The 20,014-nt window shown below is 47.2% G+C and overlaps 1 protein-coding gene across 1 annotated transcript in view; it reads left to right on the top strand.

The window, feature by feature from the left end:
• Ankh (ANKH inorganic pyrophosphate transport regulator) overlaps positions 1-20,014 on the top strand; it is a 123,736-nt gene that overhangs the window by 57,461 nt on the left and 46,261 nt on the right. Inside the window, exon 2 of the mRNA XM_052159803.1 lies at positions 15,398-15,614. Coding sequence (XP_052015763.1) covers positions 15,398-15,614 — 217 coding nt within the window. The remainder of the gene's footprint in view (positions 1-15,397; positions 15,615-20,014) is intronic.

Genomic DNA, 20,014 nt, shown 5'->3' with positions numbered 1-20,014 from the left:
CCATTAGTGTGCCACAGGGGGAAATGGAAAGGTTTCTGTGCGCAAATCCAGAGAATTCGGGCAGAAAAGAGCAACCGTTGGCTGTGAGGACTGGCGAGTAAGTTCAGGTTGGGTTCGGGCATTTTCGATCCCCTCAGACACGCCGCACGAAGCGACACTGTATTCATGTGTACCAAGTTCTGTTTTCCTATACCTGGGAAAAAGAGAACCAGTGGAAGAGCGCAGGTGCAGGCCCTCTAGGGCTGGAAGAAAATCCGCATGCTGGTTCACCTTGAGCTGACGTAAATGCAGTTCACGTTCTTTGAAGCCCTGGGACAACAGGATGCTAAACAAACCTTCTCATTAATTCCAAGAAGGACTTCTTCCTCCTGAACCTCACTTTACAAACCTGAAGGCCGTCTATTAAAAAGAAGAAGAATTAAAAAAAAAAAAAAAAAAAAAGCAAGCCTGTTACGTGAAGACGTGTGGCAAGGGCTTTCATTCGCTTATCATGCCTGTCACCTGAACGGGAAAGATAATTAACCAACTTTATGAGAGATCTACCTATGGGGGCAGGGGCGGGCTTTTAACCACAGCACGTTTTCAAATGAGAGCAGTTAATAAATATGGGGGCATTTCTCTGTAGGTTGTGATCTAATGGCGAGCAAAGGAAAGATGCTACGGTAGGAGAACTCTTTAAGTAATCGGGATTGGAAGAAGAGAGAGCCGGCAAGAGAAGGCAGTTAATGTATCATCCCTGAATCTCCTTCCTGGGATGCCCTGGCTGTCACTACTTTATCTTCACGATCAAGGCCACTCAGTAACCCTACCTCCCTATCTATGCGCCTCCACGGTTGCTACACGATCTATCATTGCAAGCGCCGGGTGCACAGGAGGCAGCAGGACACAGTTCAAGCTTGAAAAATTCAGCCCATCCTGTGTGTTCATGGGGGCGAGAATAAGTGGCCCGTGCAAACAGGCTCTGCCGCCCCAGGATGGGCAGGTGCCTGCAACACACTCGAAACTGCTTTCCTGCCCCCCCCACCCCGCCCTCCCTGAGTTTGCACACCGGTTAGCCATTGCTTGACAGGAGAGAGCACTGCGCCCAGATGCATTTACTCTGTCCACATCCCTCAGAGTGGGCTCCCGCCAGTGTAAACAGATGCCAGAGATATCAGTTCTGTTTACCCCAACACAAGTCCGCCATCAGATAAGCGTTCGCTTAGCAAGCGCGTTTGCTCTGCAAGCTGGAACGGCTCATTGGTTAGCATTACTTCTTCCACTTAGAGGAAAACATTTCTCCCCTCCCCGGTGGGTGGCAGCTCCGTTCATTGCTCAACAGCCAGCAATGGCACAGGAGTGCAAGGACAGCAGATACACAGGGAGAGGGCTCACCGTTGTTGGTTGCACATGGCCAACACCTCCCAGGTCCTAACCTGCTGCTGCCAAAGGTCACACAGCTGGCAGGCCACTAGGCCACTCTTGCAAAGTGACCCCATTTAGGGCCAGATTTCCTTAGAGCAGAGGACCAGAGGCAGGAAGCAACAGCAGAACTCTCATCCCGTACCCTGTACAGCTGCTGGATGGTTCTGGCTGCCTGACCTTTGCCCGTCTCTTCTGCTGCCTCCTCCTCTGGGTGACACCTATTTGGTCATCCTCTCACTGCAGACCAATGATACTACAGGGAGCCATGCAGCTCAAGGTTTTGCAGGTCTGTAATCACTACAAGTACTTACCTGGCTGCCTGCCCTGCCTGGGCCCAGCCTCTTGAGTTAGAAGAATTCCTTTGAGGTACTTGGCACACTCGCCAAGACCAGCAGGCTTCAGGGACCAGGTCATTAGTAGTTTGGAAGAAGGCGGGCCCTGGGAACCATCACTGTACATAATATGTGGGATCCATGCTGGCTTGCCGAGTAGCGGGTGTACGCCATGCTGAGTCCCAGCGAGTCTGACAGTGTCTTCTCGGCACTGGTCTTTAGTCTGATTCCAGGACCAAGACAGAGTAGAGAGACAGACCAAGCCAATATATCCTTCCCTGTTTAGGCAGGAGTAAGAAGCCCCTCTCCTTTACTGGAGGCTTTGCTGTAGGTAAGCATCACTCTGTTTTATCTTATATAATTTCAGGGATGGGAGGTCAACAGAGCTACCACTTTCAGCCCATATTCTCTGAACCCTGTTTTTGGCTAAACTCTCCTCTCGGGCCACAGAACCATCACCTGGACCCCAGATCTCTTTCCTCCTTGCTCCCTTCCTGTCCTCCCTCACTGGCTCTCCTGATTCCTCTGCACGACCCTCGCTCTATATTTAAGATCCTTCACTGTGCACAGAGCACGCTCCCAATATCCCAGTGTCCTTTTCGTGTTCCGTGCCATCGCTGCCTCTTGGAAGACAGGGAGCACCTTTAGACTTCCTGTCAAGCTCCACGCCCCATGCCTTAGACAGAAACAGGCCCAGGGTCTGACCATATTCTTCTTAAGTATCTGCAGCTAGGTCCCTTCCTACTGCACTTGGGTGTTGGCATGCCTGATGTGGAGGGAACCAGGCAGGAGGCCCCAGCAATAGTTACGGAGACTTCATAGGGGTCCCAGAGGAAGGAAACAGGTTTGCATCGGTTTAGTTCGGGTTTTGTTTCAAGACAGGATCTTGCCCTCCAGCCTAGGCTGGTCTCAAATTCACTGTGTGTTTCTGGCTGGCCTTGAAATAGTGATAGTCCTCTGGTCTCACCCTCCGGAATGCTAGGGATAGGGGTGCGAGCCGCCTGCGTGCCTGCGCGCCTGCGCATTTCCGTCTACCAGGCCAACTGGAGAGGGTTGCTACTGAGTGAGAGAAGCTTCACCGATGCCGCTGCCAGCCGCCAGCAGCAGGGATTCAAAGCCAGTTCGTACTCTTTTTTCTTTTTTAAGATTTTATTTATTTTATGTATGTGAGTCACACTGTCTCAGTCTTCAGACACAACCAAAGAGGGCATCAGATCCCATTACAGATGGTTGTGAGCCACCATGTGGTTGCTGGGAATTGAACTCAGGGCCTCTGGAAGGGCAGTCAGTGCTCTTAACCACTGAGCCATCTCTCCATCTTTACTCTTAATGTCTTAAAGAAGAGCATCAAATAAGGAAATATTTACTACCTCTGGGGCTCCAGTTAAGTGGCAGGATCAATGTCTCTATCTCTTGAGTTTTGATTTTTTTCATGGAAATTATAGAGCAGCTAGTTAGTTCCTCTGTTACTGTCTATTTTCTTGGACTAGACTCACTGAGACAGGAAGTCTCAAGTATGGTCACTTCTAGAAGACCCAGCTCATCTGGTTTACCCCATCCTCAAACTCCACCCACACACCCACACTCAGGACCTTACTAAGAGTTAGGCAGTGTGACCCAAATGGCCTGTAGTCTGACTCTGGCTATCGGCTGTAGCGAGTCTAAAGAAGGGGTTAATTCCAGCAGATTTATCCTGTGATTTTATGTCACATGTCTTCATGGCAGCATTTAGTCTGCCCTGAGGCATAACAACACACTAAGTTCTGCTGTGCCAGGGCTTAGACTTGGAAGTCTTGCCTCAAACCATCATTTGTCTACTGTTCTTGTTTGGGAAGAACAAGAAGGTGAAGGGTATGTGTCTTGGTTATTTGTCAATTGTTGGGACAAAGCGCTATGGCCAAGGCAACTTACAGAAGAAAAGTTTGGGGGTTCATAGTTCCAGAGGGCTGGCGCCCATATCCATCATAGCGGGGGAACATGGCAGCAGACAGGCAGGCACAGTGTTGGAGCAGTAGCTGAGAGCTTGCATCTCATCCACATAATGGGAATGGAATGAGCTCTGGAAATTTTCAAGCCCACACCCAGTGACATACCTCCTCTCAAAAGGCCTCCTAATCCTCCCAACGGGGAGCCATCGACTGGGGACCAAGCATTTAAATATAAGAGCGTATGGGACTCATACTCATTCAAACCATCACTGAATGGGTTGACCCCCAAATCCTTCATATGTGAGGCAGACTTTTAGGGATATCCCTATTTGGCTATGGATACTTAATCTCAGAGAGGTCACACACTTATAATTGCCCAGCTTGCAACTGGAAAAAATGAAGCGTATGGTGAAATTCTAATGCTGCCTCTTAAGTGCTTTGCAGCCTTGAAAGACTATTCTCCTCCCTAAGGCTCTGTTTCCCACCTTTCACAGGAACCAAGGAACCTTGCTGGCATTTCAGAAGGATCAAATGAAATGTTGTCACTCACAAGAAATGCCCAGCCAGACACACACACACACATACACACACACAACACCCCGCATGCATAGGAAGGTACTTGTCAACAGTGGTGTCTTCCTACAGTTTTTTTAAGGGCTGTTTTTAGGTTTCTGCTTAGCAGTTCCTTTAAAATACGATTTACAAAGGGATAGAAAAGGCCGGAGAAGAGGTGACTTGGGCTTGTTCCAGGTGTATTTTAAGGCTGCATCCTTTTTGCAAAGTTTACAGCCAATGTCAACAAGTACTTGGTTTGTCTAATCTTTCTGCGGTTTGCATAGAAGGTAGATTGGATGTTTTTCAAAGTTAGGACTTCCTGTTTTTCCTCATCCCTGTTTTTCTCCGCGAATTCTTCAGTTTTTGCACCACCCAAGAAAACACTCAATGCAGTCAGATGAGACAAGACTCACATTTCATACATTTCTGTGGGGATTGAAAGTCAGGTGCTAAGAGAGCTTGTCTCTTGTTGTGTTCCATTTACTGTGCTCCATCTTCAAATGAAAGCAAATATCTTGGGGCGGGGACAGTTCTGTAAATTTAGAACTATAGGAGAGCCTGGGTGCATCTGAGCTTGCGACAATCTACTGGATCCTTTATTATAGAACTGAAGGTTACCAGTGGTGGTGCCCACCAGTTATCCCAGTGCTAGGGAGGCAGATGTCCCTGGGGTTCACTGGCCAGCCACCCTAGTTGAAAGGGTGAAATCCAGGTATAGTGAGAGACTGTTCCCCGAAAGAGAGTGGAGAGTGACAGAGGAAGACACCATGATCCAAGCTCTGGTCTCCACATGCACATGTACAAGCAGAGCACCCCCCCCACACACACACACACACGCACGCACACACACACACACACACACACACACACATACACACCTTTTTATAAGGTACTTAAGGAATGATACATGCAAGTTGACCACTGGTCTTCTCATACATGTGTACACACATTCACTGATATACTCACATACATGTACCTGTACATATATGAAACACACACAAAAGAAGTTGTGAAGGCCAAATAGTGTATATATAGCTTAGAAAGAAGGTTCTTTTGGCCTTTCAGTCCCAGGACTGTGGAAAGAGGAGTTTGAGCAATTGCCCTGAACCTGAATGTCATCAGAGGCTATTAAGTTTCCTTTAAAAACTACAATTAAGCCATAGAAGGCTCTAGAGTGATGCTAGTTAAACCATGTCAAGGCTGAGTTGGAATGCTTCTTGCATTTAGAATAATACTGTTCTATGTATATAATACCAGATGGATTGAAATGTGGTCACACCCATACAGACCTAGTGACCTCTTAAAGTATGACACACTCTTTTTTTCCTGCACAGCTGCATTGAGCACATTCCATAGACCTTTGTTCTAAGGGCTTATCCTGCTTATTTCAGTCATGGAGAGTTAAAATTACGACTGTGGGTCTCCTCCTCTAGCTATCCTGCCCACATCTGTCTGTTTGATCAATGCTTGTCCCTCTTGTGTATTTTTCGCTGGCTTCTCATCATCAGCTCACTGAGTCTGATCTCCTTAGTGTCTTATAGACATGCTCTAATCCTCAGGAAATGTGCTCCTGGCTCTCAAGTTTGCTAAATCTATAAAGAAATGCACAGAATGGGGTGAGTTGTGGTACATGCCTGCAATCCCAGCACTCCTGAAATAGCAGCAGAAGGATCAGGGATTCAAGGTCATCTTTGGCTGTAGAGAGAGTTCAGGGGCAGCCTGAGACAAGTAACTCAACACTAAGCAACCAGTCAACCAACCAACCAACCAACTAACCAGCCAACTGGCCAACCAACCAGTCAGCCAGTACCAGCCAACCAACTAGCCAACAGCCAACCAACCAGCCAACCAGCCAGCCAACCAGCCAACCAACTAGCCAACAGCCAACCAACCAGCGAGCCAACCAACAAACAAACCAACCAACTAACCAACCACAAAAAGATGCATATACATTTAGTGTATACTGTACACCTTCCTGACTCCTAGCTCATGTATATGGTGCATTGACTTTAAATGTTCAGATGTTCACTGTGTGTGGCAAACGTGATTCTGATGCTAGACAAATAGGCCTAGTCATTAAGTACAGCTGAATAAATGAAATACTTCTATAAGCAATTCAAATTTGCCAACAGTCACTATGGGGGGAGCCGTTGTGGGGTGCCAGATGGTTAGAGGGGTTACTGTGTTCTTGAGAAGACTGTGTTCTGAGAAGACTGGCGGAAGATAAGAGGAAGCCATCCCCTGATCCTCAGATGAGCTGGGAAACAAGTGAGGATATTCAAAGAGCAGGCCTCATAGATCAATTTTATTTGTTTGTTTGGTGGTGGTGTTTTCCGTCGGTTTGCATATGTCTATGTCTTAGTTTGAGAGGCCATCTTATTCTGTAGCCCAGGCTGCCCTCGAGCTTGCAGCCATCCCCTGGCCTCTTAAATGCTGCTATTGCAGGTGCAGGCTACCATGCCTTGCTTTGGTGTGTAATTTTATAAACATTCTCAATGTAGTCTGGGCCAGTTTGCAAAACTCACTAAGTAGTCCAGGCTGGCCTTGAACTCATGGCAGGCCTCCTGCTTCTCAAGTGCTGGAATGACACACATGAGCCATCACGTCTAGCTTCCCATAGTTTTCATGCAGGCAACACTGATAGTTCTGCAAAATTTTTTAGGACAATGGGGCAACAGCAGACTGGCTAAGATGCCTTTGTGCTCTAGAGACTCCAGTACAGTTGTTTTACCTGCTTTAGACAAATCACAGATTAGGCACTGAGGTCAGAAAGAGAGGGAGCAGGGCCTGACAGGTGCAGGCTTTGGGGCAGCACACAGCTCCTAGGGTTTAGCCTCGTATGTCAGAAATCATGGTGCTTTCTGAGCAAGTTGCACAGGGAGGACTCTGCTCAGACACAGCATCCAGGGGAGCATCGAGAGCATGTCAGCAGTGCATCAGCCTTTGCTTGACAGAGGGAGGTGTTTACATTTGCACAGCAGGAAATAAAGCACCTCATTGATTTTGTGTGCCTTGATAAAGCTCCTTATTGTCCCCAGGGCAAGCCAATGGAAGTACCCTCAGGTGCTTTAGTAAGTGTCTTAGCTAGAGTTTTACTGCTGTGAACAGACACCATGACCCAGGCAGCTCTCATAAGGACAACATTTAATTGGGACTGGCTTACAGGTTCAGAGATTCAGTCCATTATCATCAAGGCGGGAGCATGGCAGCATCCAGGCAGGCCATGGTGCTGAAGTAGCTGAGAGTTCTACATCATCTGAAGGCTGCTAGCTGAATACTGGCTTCCAGGCAGCTAGGATGAGAATCTCAAAGCCCAGTCCCACAGTGTCACACCTACACACCCTAATAGTGCCATTCTCTGGACCAAGCATGTACAAACCATGTGAGTAAAGTTAAAATAATGTTGCCCTTCTCCTAAAACAGCCAGTATTCACAGCTAGCCGCACTCGCTAATTCTTTCTCCCTGCATATGCAGAGCCTACTTCTGCTTACACTTGTTACTGGCTCAATATACTGAGAATTCTTTTTCCCTCCTACTTTGTGTCTCTTCTTCCTTGATGTGGAGATACCATAACCTTTAGTGTTTCCCTCCCAGTGGACGGTCATATTATTGCCAGCTGTCTGCAGTTGTACACTGTTATGATAAACATGCCTATGAGATACCTATGAGGACTTCGGTTTGCATCCATTTCTGAAGGGAGATTAATGAATCAAGCAGTTAATACACTTTTAATTCCGCTTTTCTGTTTGCTATGTTTTTATTTTTTGAGACCGTGTCTCACTCTGCAGGTCAAGCAAATTCGAAGTCCCAATCCTCCTGCCTCAGGCTCCGAGTGCCTGAGTTGCAGGCCTGCATTACCTAGACAAGCTTGATTTTGATACTTCTTCCATGTTCCTTTTTCCTTACAGACACAGCAGTTCACATGCCTGCCAACACATAAAATTTCCCCTTCTGCCTTATCTGGGTAGTACTAGATGTAATCAGTTGTTTTCAGTTTTTAATCTGATATTGATGGCTGTTTCATTTCCCCAACTCCCATTGAAGTGTGGCATCTTTTTCCTGGTCAGGCCCCGGTGACATCTGTTCTGGAGTTTTTCTTCTCTGCGGTTGGCTCTGTGGTGTCAGGCTCCTTTCCGGACTTCCTTGCGTGTTTCTACTCTTTTCTCCTGTGTAAAGTTAAAGATCATTTGGCTTAGGTCCAAGTAAAAAACCCAAATTGCTAGATTCCAACTTCGACTCCATGGGACTTAGAGATAAATCCAGTGAGATCTTTCTTGGGGTTTTGTTGTTCTCATTGAGAAACCATTTGGCTCTTTGTTTGCTTGATCTTATAGTTTGCCCTTGAAGATCCAAGCACTGTGATTTGCTTTTCATTTAAGAATAATCGTTTTAGGGGCTGGAAAGATGGCTCAGGAGGGAAAGGTGCCTGCCTCCCAGCCTGACAACCCAAGTTTGGTGCTGATCCCCATATCACAGAGGAGAGAACAACTTCATTTGTCTTCTGATCTCCATACATGCTCTGTGACATGGGCACACACATGCTCACACAAAGCCAGTAAGTCAATCAATGGAAAAAATTAAAGAGTACTTGTTTGAAGTATTCTCAAGAATTTTCTAGGAATTTTTACCAGAATTTTTGTAAGAATTTTACAAGATTTTTTTTTGAGTTGAAGTATTCTCAAGAACGTCTTGTGAGAGATATTTTATGATTCTGATATAGTTTTAATGAGCTTATAAATAGAACAGGAGTATGTTCAGACACAGAGAAAAAACATACACTTTTTTGTTTTCTTAAAGAAGATTGAGAGCCTTATCCTCTAGTTTATGGTTACATTATTATTGTCCTAAGTGGTACTCTAAGGAAATCTCCATTTGCCCTGGGAAGGTTTAACACCTCTACATGTAAGTTCTTTTTCCTTTGGGGCCCAGACTGAGCAGCAGTGCAGGGCCCATAAACACAGAAACAGCCCTGTCTGGGCAGAGGGAGGCCTTGAGCGCAACTTCACTGTTCCTCGCCTTTAGCTGCCAGAAAGATGGCCGAAAGTAAAGAAAGCCCAAGTCCACCAACCATGGAAGGTTTAGCAGGGCATGAGCTTGCGCAAGGGCACATAAGCCACAGACCACCCTGTAGCCAGGTGATGCCAGGCCACTGTCCTACTGTCCCTGGGGACATCACAATCTCCCTCTGTTTGGAGTCAGTGAGGCTTTGAGCGGGGCTGTGCGGACTTCCATGGGTCCCTTTTTCAGACCCCGGTGCCTCCTGTTGTTTAAAGGGACATCCGTGCTGATGTCCTTTACCTGAAGAGCTCGCCGGGACCTTCAGCCCAGGGGAGTCACTGAGCCCAGTCTTCAGAACTGTGACCTGGACTTTGTCACTAGATACTGTGACCCCCCTCCCATTCCTTCCTGTCTCAAAAAATAGAGATTGAAAAGTGTACTTGACATTGACCTGAGTCCTCCACATACATGAACATGTGTGCAAAGAACACTTCCTCCCCAACACATAGGCAGAATAGAAAACAATAACAACTCCATAAACAGTCTTCTGAGATACACGTTAACCTTGGCATCTGAGTCATATAATTATCAGGAAAAAAAAGACCTTAGAACAGGGTCCCCCACAGCAGGGTCCTCAACAGCAGGGGCTCTGGTGCCTTCATCAATGTTGTTTGTCACTGGGCTTAAGAGGGACCTAGAATAAATTGGTACATTTACATTTACAGAAATCATGGAAGGCAATAGACATCATAAGTCAGGAGCTAGAATGGCAGGGAGTGGAGATTCTGAGTAGCTCAGATGTCCCCGAGGCTAAGGTGGGAGAGTAATCAGGAAAAATCTGGCCAGCAGGGACAGAGCAAGTGTGGAGAGTTCATAGAAGCACTCCTCCCAGCCCACAACCCACAGTTAGCTTTCTGTTTATTTGACTGACTTTCTCTCCCTCCCCCTCTGTGCGTGTATGTGTGTGTGTGTGTGTGTGTACACATGCTCACACACATACAGAAGCCAGAGATTGACAAAACCCTAGTCCACCTTTATTTTAACAGAATATCTTTTACTTATTTTTCAACAATATCAGACATATAAACAGTGTATCTTGTCCACCCACCTCCCAACCCCCCTCATACTCTTCTGGGTCACCACCACCAAGAGAGACATCCCTTTCTCCCTTGAGCATGTCCTCCTCTTTCTTTTTCTTTTGGTTTGTGAGTGTTTTGCCTGTTTTCATGTGGATGTTTCTAGGGCCTGTGAAGATCAAAAGAAACAAATGGTTGTGAACCCTCCTTGTGGGTGCTGGGAATTGAACTCAGGACCTCTGGAAGAGCAACCAGTGCTCTTAACCGCTGAGCCATCTACATACCCCAGACCTGCTCCCTCCCTAGGCTTTGTTGCTGTTGCTGTTTGCGTGTGTTTTGCTTTGTTGGGGGACTCTGGGCCCACGTAGTCCTGCCTGCTAGAATGCTTGGCTTGCTGTCATGGAGCTGTCCGCAGGAAAGCACAGATCCTGTGAGCTCATGGGTGCGGTGGCCACGCCCTGCACTCATCATCATCATCATCAGAGGACAGCATTTCACAGCTCTCCTCCCCATCTGACATTCTTCCTGTCCCCTCTTCCATCACGAGCCTTCGGGCAGGGAATACAGATGCTCCGTTTAGGGTTGAGTATTCAATCCTTGGAGGACCACTTAAGAATCTCTGCGTCAGCTGCAGTCGGAAGCGGCTCTGACCACGGCTGCAGGTAGCACTAATGAGTACAGATACTAAGAAAGCACCTCGACGACACAGCAGCAGTGGCTTCTCCCTAGGACCTCTGAGCTCCCACGCCAAAGACCTTTGGGCAAGGTTTCAATACCAAGCTTGATGACCCATCCCCCAAGCAGGCCTCCAAATTCTACCCAAAAATCTTTGCTTATCCCTGTATCTTTTATGATGCCAGAGCACCAGAGGGCTCCACACAGGAGCTTTCTTTCGAGGAACCCTGACTCGCCAACAGGCTAGCCTGGCTGACTGGCAACCCCCCACGGACCCTCCGTGCCTTCCTCCCCAGCCTGAAGTTACAGACACATGTCCCAGTAGATGCTGCTTAGATGTTAGGGCTCTGAAGGAGGTCCTCACGGGGGCAGGGCTTGAACTTTTCCAACCGAACAATGGCCCCCATCCCCCTGTTGTTTAGGTTTGGCATGAATGAATGTCATGTTGACATATTAACCAGGAATTACTGTTTGTCTGAGTAATGTAAAAAGCTACAAGGAAATAAGATGTTTCAATAAATGTGACATAGTGGTGGAAAATGAGATTTTTTTTTCTTTAACAGCACAGAAAACCTTTGGTGTTTTATAAAAAGACCCTAGAATTTTCTAATTTTTATTTTCTTTTCTGATTTTTTTTTTAGATAAGCAGGAACCTGGAGGATGGCCTTGGGCTACTCCTGGTCCTCCGTCTCCCACCCGTCAGGTGTGGGGACTGTAGTCATGCAAGCAGCTAGCGCTAGAATTGTCTTAGTAATAATACTCCTCCTTTGTCAACCTTCCCCAGTTAAATTTGGCTGAGCGGATGATGTTCATATCTAAATAAAGGGTGGGACAGAGCTGAAAAGAGTTCTCTGACACTCAAACGTGTCCCTTCATGACTCAGTGTTTTCAAGTTAGGAGGGTCATTTTAAAAAAAAAAATGCTTTTTATTACCTCAGACTTATGAAGACATAGATGGGAGTACATTGAATTAGGTCACACTTCACTATACCTTGTCTGGTGGTTGGCATCTGTCTGTCTGTCTGTCTATCTATCTATCTACTCATTAACTTATATTTTTGAAATGGGGTCTCACTGTGTAGCTATGGCTGGCCTGGAACTTGCCATGTAGACCAGGGACTGACAGGGATCTGCAGGCCCTAGCCTCTCACATTGGTTCTCTATCTTTTATAAGTTCTTCTCTATGTATTACAAATGGCAGTGACACCAGTGTCGCCCTTTGTCTGGGCCAGGTCATCTCAGGGTTTTCAGCAAGCACTAAATATGGACCTACCGAGCAGCGCCCTCGTTGACTGCCGAAGAGACCAGGCGCGTTGCCTGCTGCTCCCTTCAAACCACAGAAGCCTCGTGTGTGGGTGTCAGGCTCTTGGCTGGAGCTCCAGCTAGACAGAGCTGTATAGATCCTTGAGAAGATGAAGTGAAGCTGGAAAACTACTGGGAAGACAAATGATCCAATTTAACTCCAACCACTTTTTTAAATACAGACAAACAGAACAATAACAGCGGAAAAGTACGGGATCCGGGAACCCGGACTCCTGGGGAGGGAGGACTGCCCTCCTCAATGGCTGGCCATCCCAGCCATTAGAAGAGGCTGTCCCCACAGGTGGCTGTGTCTAGCCGTGCTGTTCCCTACACAAAAGATATCATCTTCCTGAAGATGTTGACTTCAGGAAAGTTTTTTTTTAAACTACACTTTAGCTGTTTCATGTTGTAACGGGGGTGACAGACACCCTGCAGCTTTAGAGAGAGGAATCATCTTTTATCAAAGGGCTTAGAGAACAGCCTGGACTGTCTCCACACAAAACAGGTGATTGTCTAGCCTGTAAGCCCCACTACTTCCTCTAATCCAAGATGAGACATATGAAGGAACATCTTACTAAAAAAAAATAAAAAATAAATAAAAAGAATGGGACTTTTAGCAATGAATATCAAACCTCAAACGGAGACCCTGTAGAATCTGAAAAGCCATTTCTGAATGAACAGTGAGATGATTTTTCTAATAGGGCCCTGGACTTGAGGGCAGGCTGAGCCCCGAGCTCTAGGCACTGAATTGTAGAGCCATCCTCTTGAATCGGTTCCCTCCCCCATCCTCCTCGTCAGAACTTGGAGATCCACAGTGGCTCACTCACCTTCTATTTCTGTGTGTGTGTTTGCTGGTCTAGGGGTTGAACCAAGGTCTCCTGTACACTAGGTGAGCATTCCACCTCCAAGCTGGGCTGCCAGCCTAGCTAGCATCCCAGCTTTTAGCCGGCTCTCTTGTTTGCCCTGGGTCTTAGCCTTTAAGCTTGATTTTCTTTTTGAGTAAGCAAATCAAGTCAGGGGCATGATTTGACTCTGTCAGGGAAGAGTTTGCCTGTTTTCCAGAGACTTCCAAAGCAAGTGGAAGGGGGGAGTTGGAAAAACCTGGTGTCTGAGCTTTACACTTACAAGGCTAATCATGTGGCCCCGTGCTGCAGTCTATTTGTGTCCCTGTGACTACAGCTGAGAGGCAGCTGGATGCCCCATCGTGTGGGGCCAGAGTGCGATGGGGCAGAAATATCAGGGGACACCCTGTCTGTCCACTCAGAAAATATCAGAACCTCAAGGACAGGGCTCTCCATCTGCCAGTGCTTTGCGTATTTCAAGTCCATAAAATCTGCCAAGAATTGGTCTTGTTTTTTTTTCTTTATAACCTCTAAACCCAAGCCCTGGATTTCACCCATGAATAGTCATGTAGGACATCATATACCGATCATTCATCTTTGTTCCTGTGTTACATTCAAACATTCATGGTATTAAGTAAATTCAAGAAAACTGACGCCAAAGAAGCCAAATCAGACTGCACCTCAAGGAGAGCACAGTGTGTACTGTCTGTGCAGCCTGGGGACCTGGGCTATGTAGAGAGTGTTGCAGAACAGGAAGGAGAGAAGCGGGGAGAAGAGGGTGCCTAGTTCAGAGTCAAGAGGTAGGTTCCTTTTTGAGATGTGCACATATAAACCTTGATAGGAAGAAGCCAGGTCGACCAGGAGGAGGAAACTGTGGATATGAACAAGGCTCCACAGAAGTTTCGAGCCTGTCTAAGCCAGACCCTAGATAGCTATCCCTTGGCCTACCTGGTGTGACTAGCCTTTCTGTTGTAACAGCAGTGAGGTAGTGAGGAAAGGTCAGGGGCACCGGTGTTTTGTTTAGTTCTCCTGTGTCAGGGAACAAGCAATCAGAACTTTAGTCTCACCTGATGGCCCTATTACAGAACTGGAGGTCGGGCCCTTCTAAAGCGAATGAGGACTGCCCTAGGCAGGGTTGGAAATGGCAGAGCTGCTCAGCCCCACGGAGGCCGAGACCGCCACAGCAGCAGGTTGTGCTCTGTTCTGGGGCCCAGCAGTCCTCGGAGTCGAGGTTTGCAGACGCAGGTTAAGAGTAGACTGGATAGGTGAGCACTGAGTCCCAGAGATATTCACAGATGGCTTCTCGGTGTCCCTGGAGGTGGCTCATGAGACACGCCTTAGCCACCACAGGGGTGGGATGACAGCGGGTCTGAGGGAGCGAGCAGGTGACTTGTGCTGACGGACTGCCGTCTGCAGCTTAGCAGACTTGTCTGATCTCCAGATCCCAAGTTTAAAATGTTGGGAGTTTAGGATTTCCTGTCCTAGACAGTTCATTCGAGAGAGGTCAGCTCAGACCTGTGAGATTTCATAGGCGTCTCCCTGGGTGGCGGGGGAGGGGGCGTAGTAGTTTTACCTTCTTATAAATGTCCTGTAGTCTGGCGAACTTAGTGTACATCAAAGCAAAACAGCACAGAGGCAGCCATGACACAATAGGATAGGGTAGGTGCCTGTAGGTAGCCATGTCTGTAAGTCCTGCTATGTCTGTAAGTCCTGCTCTGCCCTGCTGCTGGGGCCTGAAGTCTGAGGAAAGACCAGTGCTGTTCCGTGTGGGACGAGGTCTGAACTGTGAACAAAGGGTAGTGTCACCTCTACACGTGTCGGGAGTATTACAAAGTGGCACAGCTTAGGCTATGCCACAGCTGTTTATGGGAAAAATTACGGACCACTATCTGTTCAGTAGAGACGGGGCAGGCAGAGAGAACGCACATCCGTTTTGAGCCTGTGGACTGAACACGGCTTTTCTGAATGTGTCTGTGCACTTCAAAACACCACTTTTTAACTGGTACTTCTTAGAACGATCTTTCAATGCTAGCAAACCCTTGTTGTGTTGATTTCTTTCCTCAGTGGGGCAGGTATCGCCTCTCCAAAAGGCACTCAGACTGAAGTTAATGCGGACCAAGACAGAAGAGTCAGCATTTTTTGCCAACTTGGGAGTAGATTCACGCCACACTGCCCCTCCCCCACCCCGTTTCCCTGGGAAACACATCTGCCGAGTCCCGAGTCCCATGTTGGTGGCTGGGGGCAGGACTCTGCTGTGTCTCATGTGTTCTTCTCTACCTCACAGGCCTTGAACCGGGGCATCGCTGCAGTCAAGGAAGATGCAGTCGAGATGCTGGCCAGCTACGGGCTGGCATATTCTCTGATGAAGTTCTTCACGGGGCCCATGAGTGACTTCAAAAATGTGGGCCTGGTGTTCGTGAACAGCAAGAGAGACAGGGCCAAAGCCGTCCTCTGCATGGTGGTGGCCGGTGCCATCGCCGCCGTCTTCCACACCCTGATAGGTAAGGCTCCCCCCTTCTCTAAGCATTTCCATTTGGTCGTTTCATTTTCTCCTCAGCTGCTCTAAGTATAGTTACAGGCTAAGTGACTTCTTCAGTCATTGTTAAACCTTTCTCGGGAAAACTTCAGATAGAAGAAGGAATGGAGTCTGTGCTCCTAGATCAGTAACATTTTAAAATATTTTTCTTTGCCCTGAAATGCTGTAGTTTTGTGCCTCTGATACTCAGAGTCAGAGAGTGAGTGGTTTTATCAGTGGGTGCCTACACCTCAAGGTGGACAAGATGGCTGACACGCCCGTGTTATTAGCGACTGGAGAACAAAGGTGTGGTGGCTGTTATTTTCAACTCGCTTATCAGTGCTGAGAACCAGCCAATGACAGATTTTGAAATTAATTTGCTCCAGGGTTCCTTTGTGCTCCTTTATTCAAAAGCATGACTAAAAACCCTTGGCAAGGCTGTCCCTGGAACAAGAGAGCTAGTGTCTAGCCACAGCAGTTGTATACAGGTTTCTGGAGATCTAGGAAAAGCATGTTATACCAGAGGGGGGCTTCCTCTACTGCCTTCTTGGTGGTGCCTCATGGGTGCACTTTCAGAGTATCGTGACTTTAAAATAGCTCTGTGTAACTAGCATAGAATGAGCAGGGCTCGTCTATGGAAGCCGTTGCCCAAAGCCCTTCGAGTGGTGCTTCCTGAGCCCATTGTGTGCCTTAAATGGCCGCCGGCTGTATGAGAAGCGTGAATGACACAGAGTAAAGGAGCCAGAGGATTAACCCAAACCACTTACGGTGTATTCATTCGCAGAAAGCCAGTGTTTGCTCACATAATTGTGAGTCGGAGAGTCAACAGGGGAAAGGCCTTCGTGGTTTTCCTTTCTAAGGCAGGGGATTTTGTTGTAGGAGGAGTGCAGAGGAGAGGCTGGCTGACGTTGTACCCAGCTGGGGGCTGACATGGCCATTTCAGTTGCGCTTAAGGACTCAGGAAGTGGCAGGGAGCACCTTTCCATCCACTTGCGCCCTCGTGGTGAGCGTTTGGAAACATTTCTGCTGCTGTGCCTGAGTCATTCCCAAAGAAGGTGCCTATACTGAGGAATGCCATAACTGTCAAACAGGGGTCTTGTCTAAATGAGTAAAATCATTTCTTTTTGCTATTAGTCTTTTTATTTTTTACCCTAAATAAATCCAACTTTCCCTGTTTTGGCCACAGTTGGATGAGAGTATCTGACAACTCCCAGGAAAGAGAAAAGCTGTTATTGGCAATCATAAGGAAAACGTTGAGTCTAAGATTTACCATTGAGTCGTATTATATTGTATTTTTGAGAGAAGATCTCAGGAATAATACAAAGCACCTCCGACACGCTTTAGCCACGATTAGTCTTGAACTCCTGGTTTTCCCGTCTTACCCTTCAGAACTCTGGTATTACAGGCGTGTACCAGCAGGTTACGCGGCCATGGGGCTGGACCACAGAGGTACAAGCGCAGCAGGCAAGCATTCCCCTGCCTGAGATATAGCCCCAGCCCATTGGTTTTTCCATGTTAAAATGGAAATTTTAAAATGATAAGATCTTAAAATTAAATCAAAGGTGCTCTTTATCCCACTTACACCACATAATGATTTTATTACCCTTGACGTGTTTTTATAGCTAATACTTCCAATCCTTCCATCACACAAATGTTCCTCCCGCTTTCCAGGAAAACACACAGCAGTTGGTTTCGAACGCCTACATTTAGAATCTCAGGATTTTCCCTCTGCCGCCTCCCTGGCAACTGAGCTATCGCTCTGTCCCGCGTCTGCTCTAGTACGTCAGGCGTCTTTGGGAATCATCTTTCCTCGTTCTTCTTTCAGCAGTCTGTGAGCCCTCGCCCGGCCTCCACGCTGCCTGACTGGCTGTGACTAAGTCCCTTTTCTTGTCTATTAATGTCTACTGTTTCTGTGTAGCATTGATTCACAGTTTTAGCCCTGCCTTATCTTTTCTGCCCTCTTTTCAGTTAATGGCCAAATTTGTGGTTCCTTTCCCTCTGCTCTTCACGAGTTGGTTTCACTCTTTAAGACATCGTCCCCAGCACGAGGCCTTCTTTACGCTAAATGGGTGTCCTCGCTGGCAGAGTTCATCCATTTTCCTTCGTGGTGATGTGAAGAATGGAATGTGGGTGGTTTTCCCTGTGCGAAATGCACCATTCTGTATAAGTGGTATCTGTCTTCCTCTTTGAACGGTGAGATATTACTCCACAAATGATCCTTCCAGGACTGCAGAAGAATGAGAGTTAGATTTACCATCGCTTCACTTCGAAATGACCCCAGTCCCCTCTTGGTGCCCAACGGAATGTGTACTGAGCAAGTGGACCATGCTTGAATCCCAGAACCTGAAGTAACTAAAGGAAATGTGTGTGATGGATACAGAAAATGTGGTATATTTACACAGTGGAATACTACTCAGCAATTAAAAACAATCAATTCATGAAATTTTTAGGCAAATGGTTGGACCTGGAAAATATCATCCTAAGTGAGGTAACCCAATCACAAAAGAATACACATGGAATGCAATCTCTGATAAGTGGATATTAATTAGCCCAGAAGCTCTGAATACCCAAGGCACAATTAGCATATCAAATGACTCCCGCGAAGAAGTAAAGAGAGGGTCCTGATCCTAGAAAGGCTTGATCTAGCATTGGAGGGGAATATAAGGACAGAGAAAAAGGAAGGAGGTGATTGGAGAATGGGTGGAGAGAAGAAGGCTTATGGGACATATGGGGAGGGGGGAACTGGGAAGGGGAAATTATTTGGAATGTAAACAAAGAATATAGAAAAAATGTATGTGTGTGTGTATGTGTATATATATATATATAAAGACACAATGGCCAGTTGTATGCCTTCCCAAAGTAGATGTAGCCAGTGGGAAGGGTGTGTGTATGTGTGTGTGTGTGTGTGTGTGTGTGTGTGTGTGTGTGTGATCAGTGATCATTTCTAGAGCTCCAGCATTAGCCAATTTCTGCCCAGGAGAGCATTGAAAGATGAGCGAATAAGCCAAAGCCAAGCGGGAGCTTTCCGGCCCGAGTCTTGAGAAGGGTTCGGACCTGCCAGCCACAGCGCAAAGGGCAAGCACTTGTAAAGGAAACGAAGAGAAGATGGGCACAGCCGTGTGTTTGCAACACAGAGGAAACGGGCACACGGAGGCTAGACCTGAATGTAGCAGCATGGCTGACGTGCTAGGGCCAGATCCAGGAACGAGGTAGAGGGGCTAAGAGCCTGGGCCTGGGAAGAGAACTGCTGGGCACGGAAATGAGAGCCAGGGGGGCGTTGGGACACGGTCAGGCAGCAGGGAAGAGCAGTAAAGAGGGAGGACGCCCGCACCCCATATGTCTCTGTCACCCTCGGCACTCAAGGCTATCCATGCTTACTCTAGTGTATGTGTACATTAAATATACACAGAGGTCACTATGTTCTTTTTTTTTAAAGATTTATTTATTTATCACTGTAGCTGTCAGACACCCCAGAAGAGGGCATCAGATCTCATTATGGATGGTTGTGAGCCACCATGTGGTTGCTGGGATTTGAACTCAGGACCTTTGGAAGAGCAATCAGTGCTCTTAACCGCTGAGCCATCTCTCCAGCCCCGTCACTATGTTCTTAATGCGCATCTCTTAAACCTCGTGGTCTCTACAAATCTCATCTCACATTTAGAAAAATCGGCTGTGTTTTTGTAACTGTATTATGGCCATGGTATGAACTGATGCCTTGTTTAGTCAGCTCTCTAAGATCTTTTTTTTTTTTTAATGCTGTGTGTCATTCGGCAATGTTTCCAGAGACACACAGAACCCTGTAACAACCAGTCTTGACTTCAGTTGAGTGACCTGGAACATGCTGGTCTTCACAGTACTGGTGCTGATGATCTGGGGATCGTCTTCCCCGGGAAGGGCTTCAAGTCTAACCACGTCCATGTCTGAATAACTGGCTACAGAGGTAGCACCTTGTGTTCCTCCACCACTGTTATCTCTGTGCACCATTAGTGGCTATCATCAGACTGTGGTCCCTAGACACTCTTGTAGCACCATCTGTTATTAATTATTCTGGTCCCACTAAAGAAAGAACCTTCTCATTGGGTCCCTCTCATTGCATGTGCTGTAGCTAACGTCATCGTCGTCGTCTTCCTTGCGCGTCATGCTTGCTGTTTTCTGGGTTTCTTTTCTCTTTTCACCACTGGACAGTGAGGCGGTGTGTCAACCTTCCCAGACATAGCCGGAGCAGATTCCACCAGCCACATGGGCCGGTCCCCAGGAAAGCTCGTCGGGGAGAGATGGTCCCTGTTCTTCCTCAGTGGCACCTAACCATCTCAGGCCTCATGCCACAGAGGGAAAGAGCAGACAGCTGGAACTGTGTCAGATTTGGCAAGTTTTAAATCTAGAAGA

The sequence above is a fragment of the Apodemus sylvaticus genome, chromosome 16 (assembly GCF_947179515.1).
Source record: "Apodemus sylvaticus chromosome 16, mApoSyl1.1, whole genome shotgun sequence".
Lineage (NCBI taxonomy): Eukaryota > Metazoa > Chordata > Mammalia > Rodentia > Muridae > Apodemus > Apodemus sylvaticus.
This window is presented reverse-complemented; position numbering and strand designations above follow the sequence as displayed.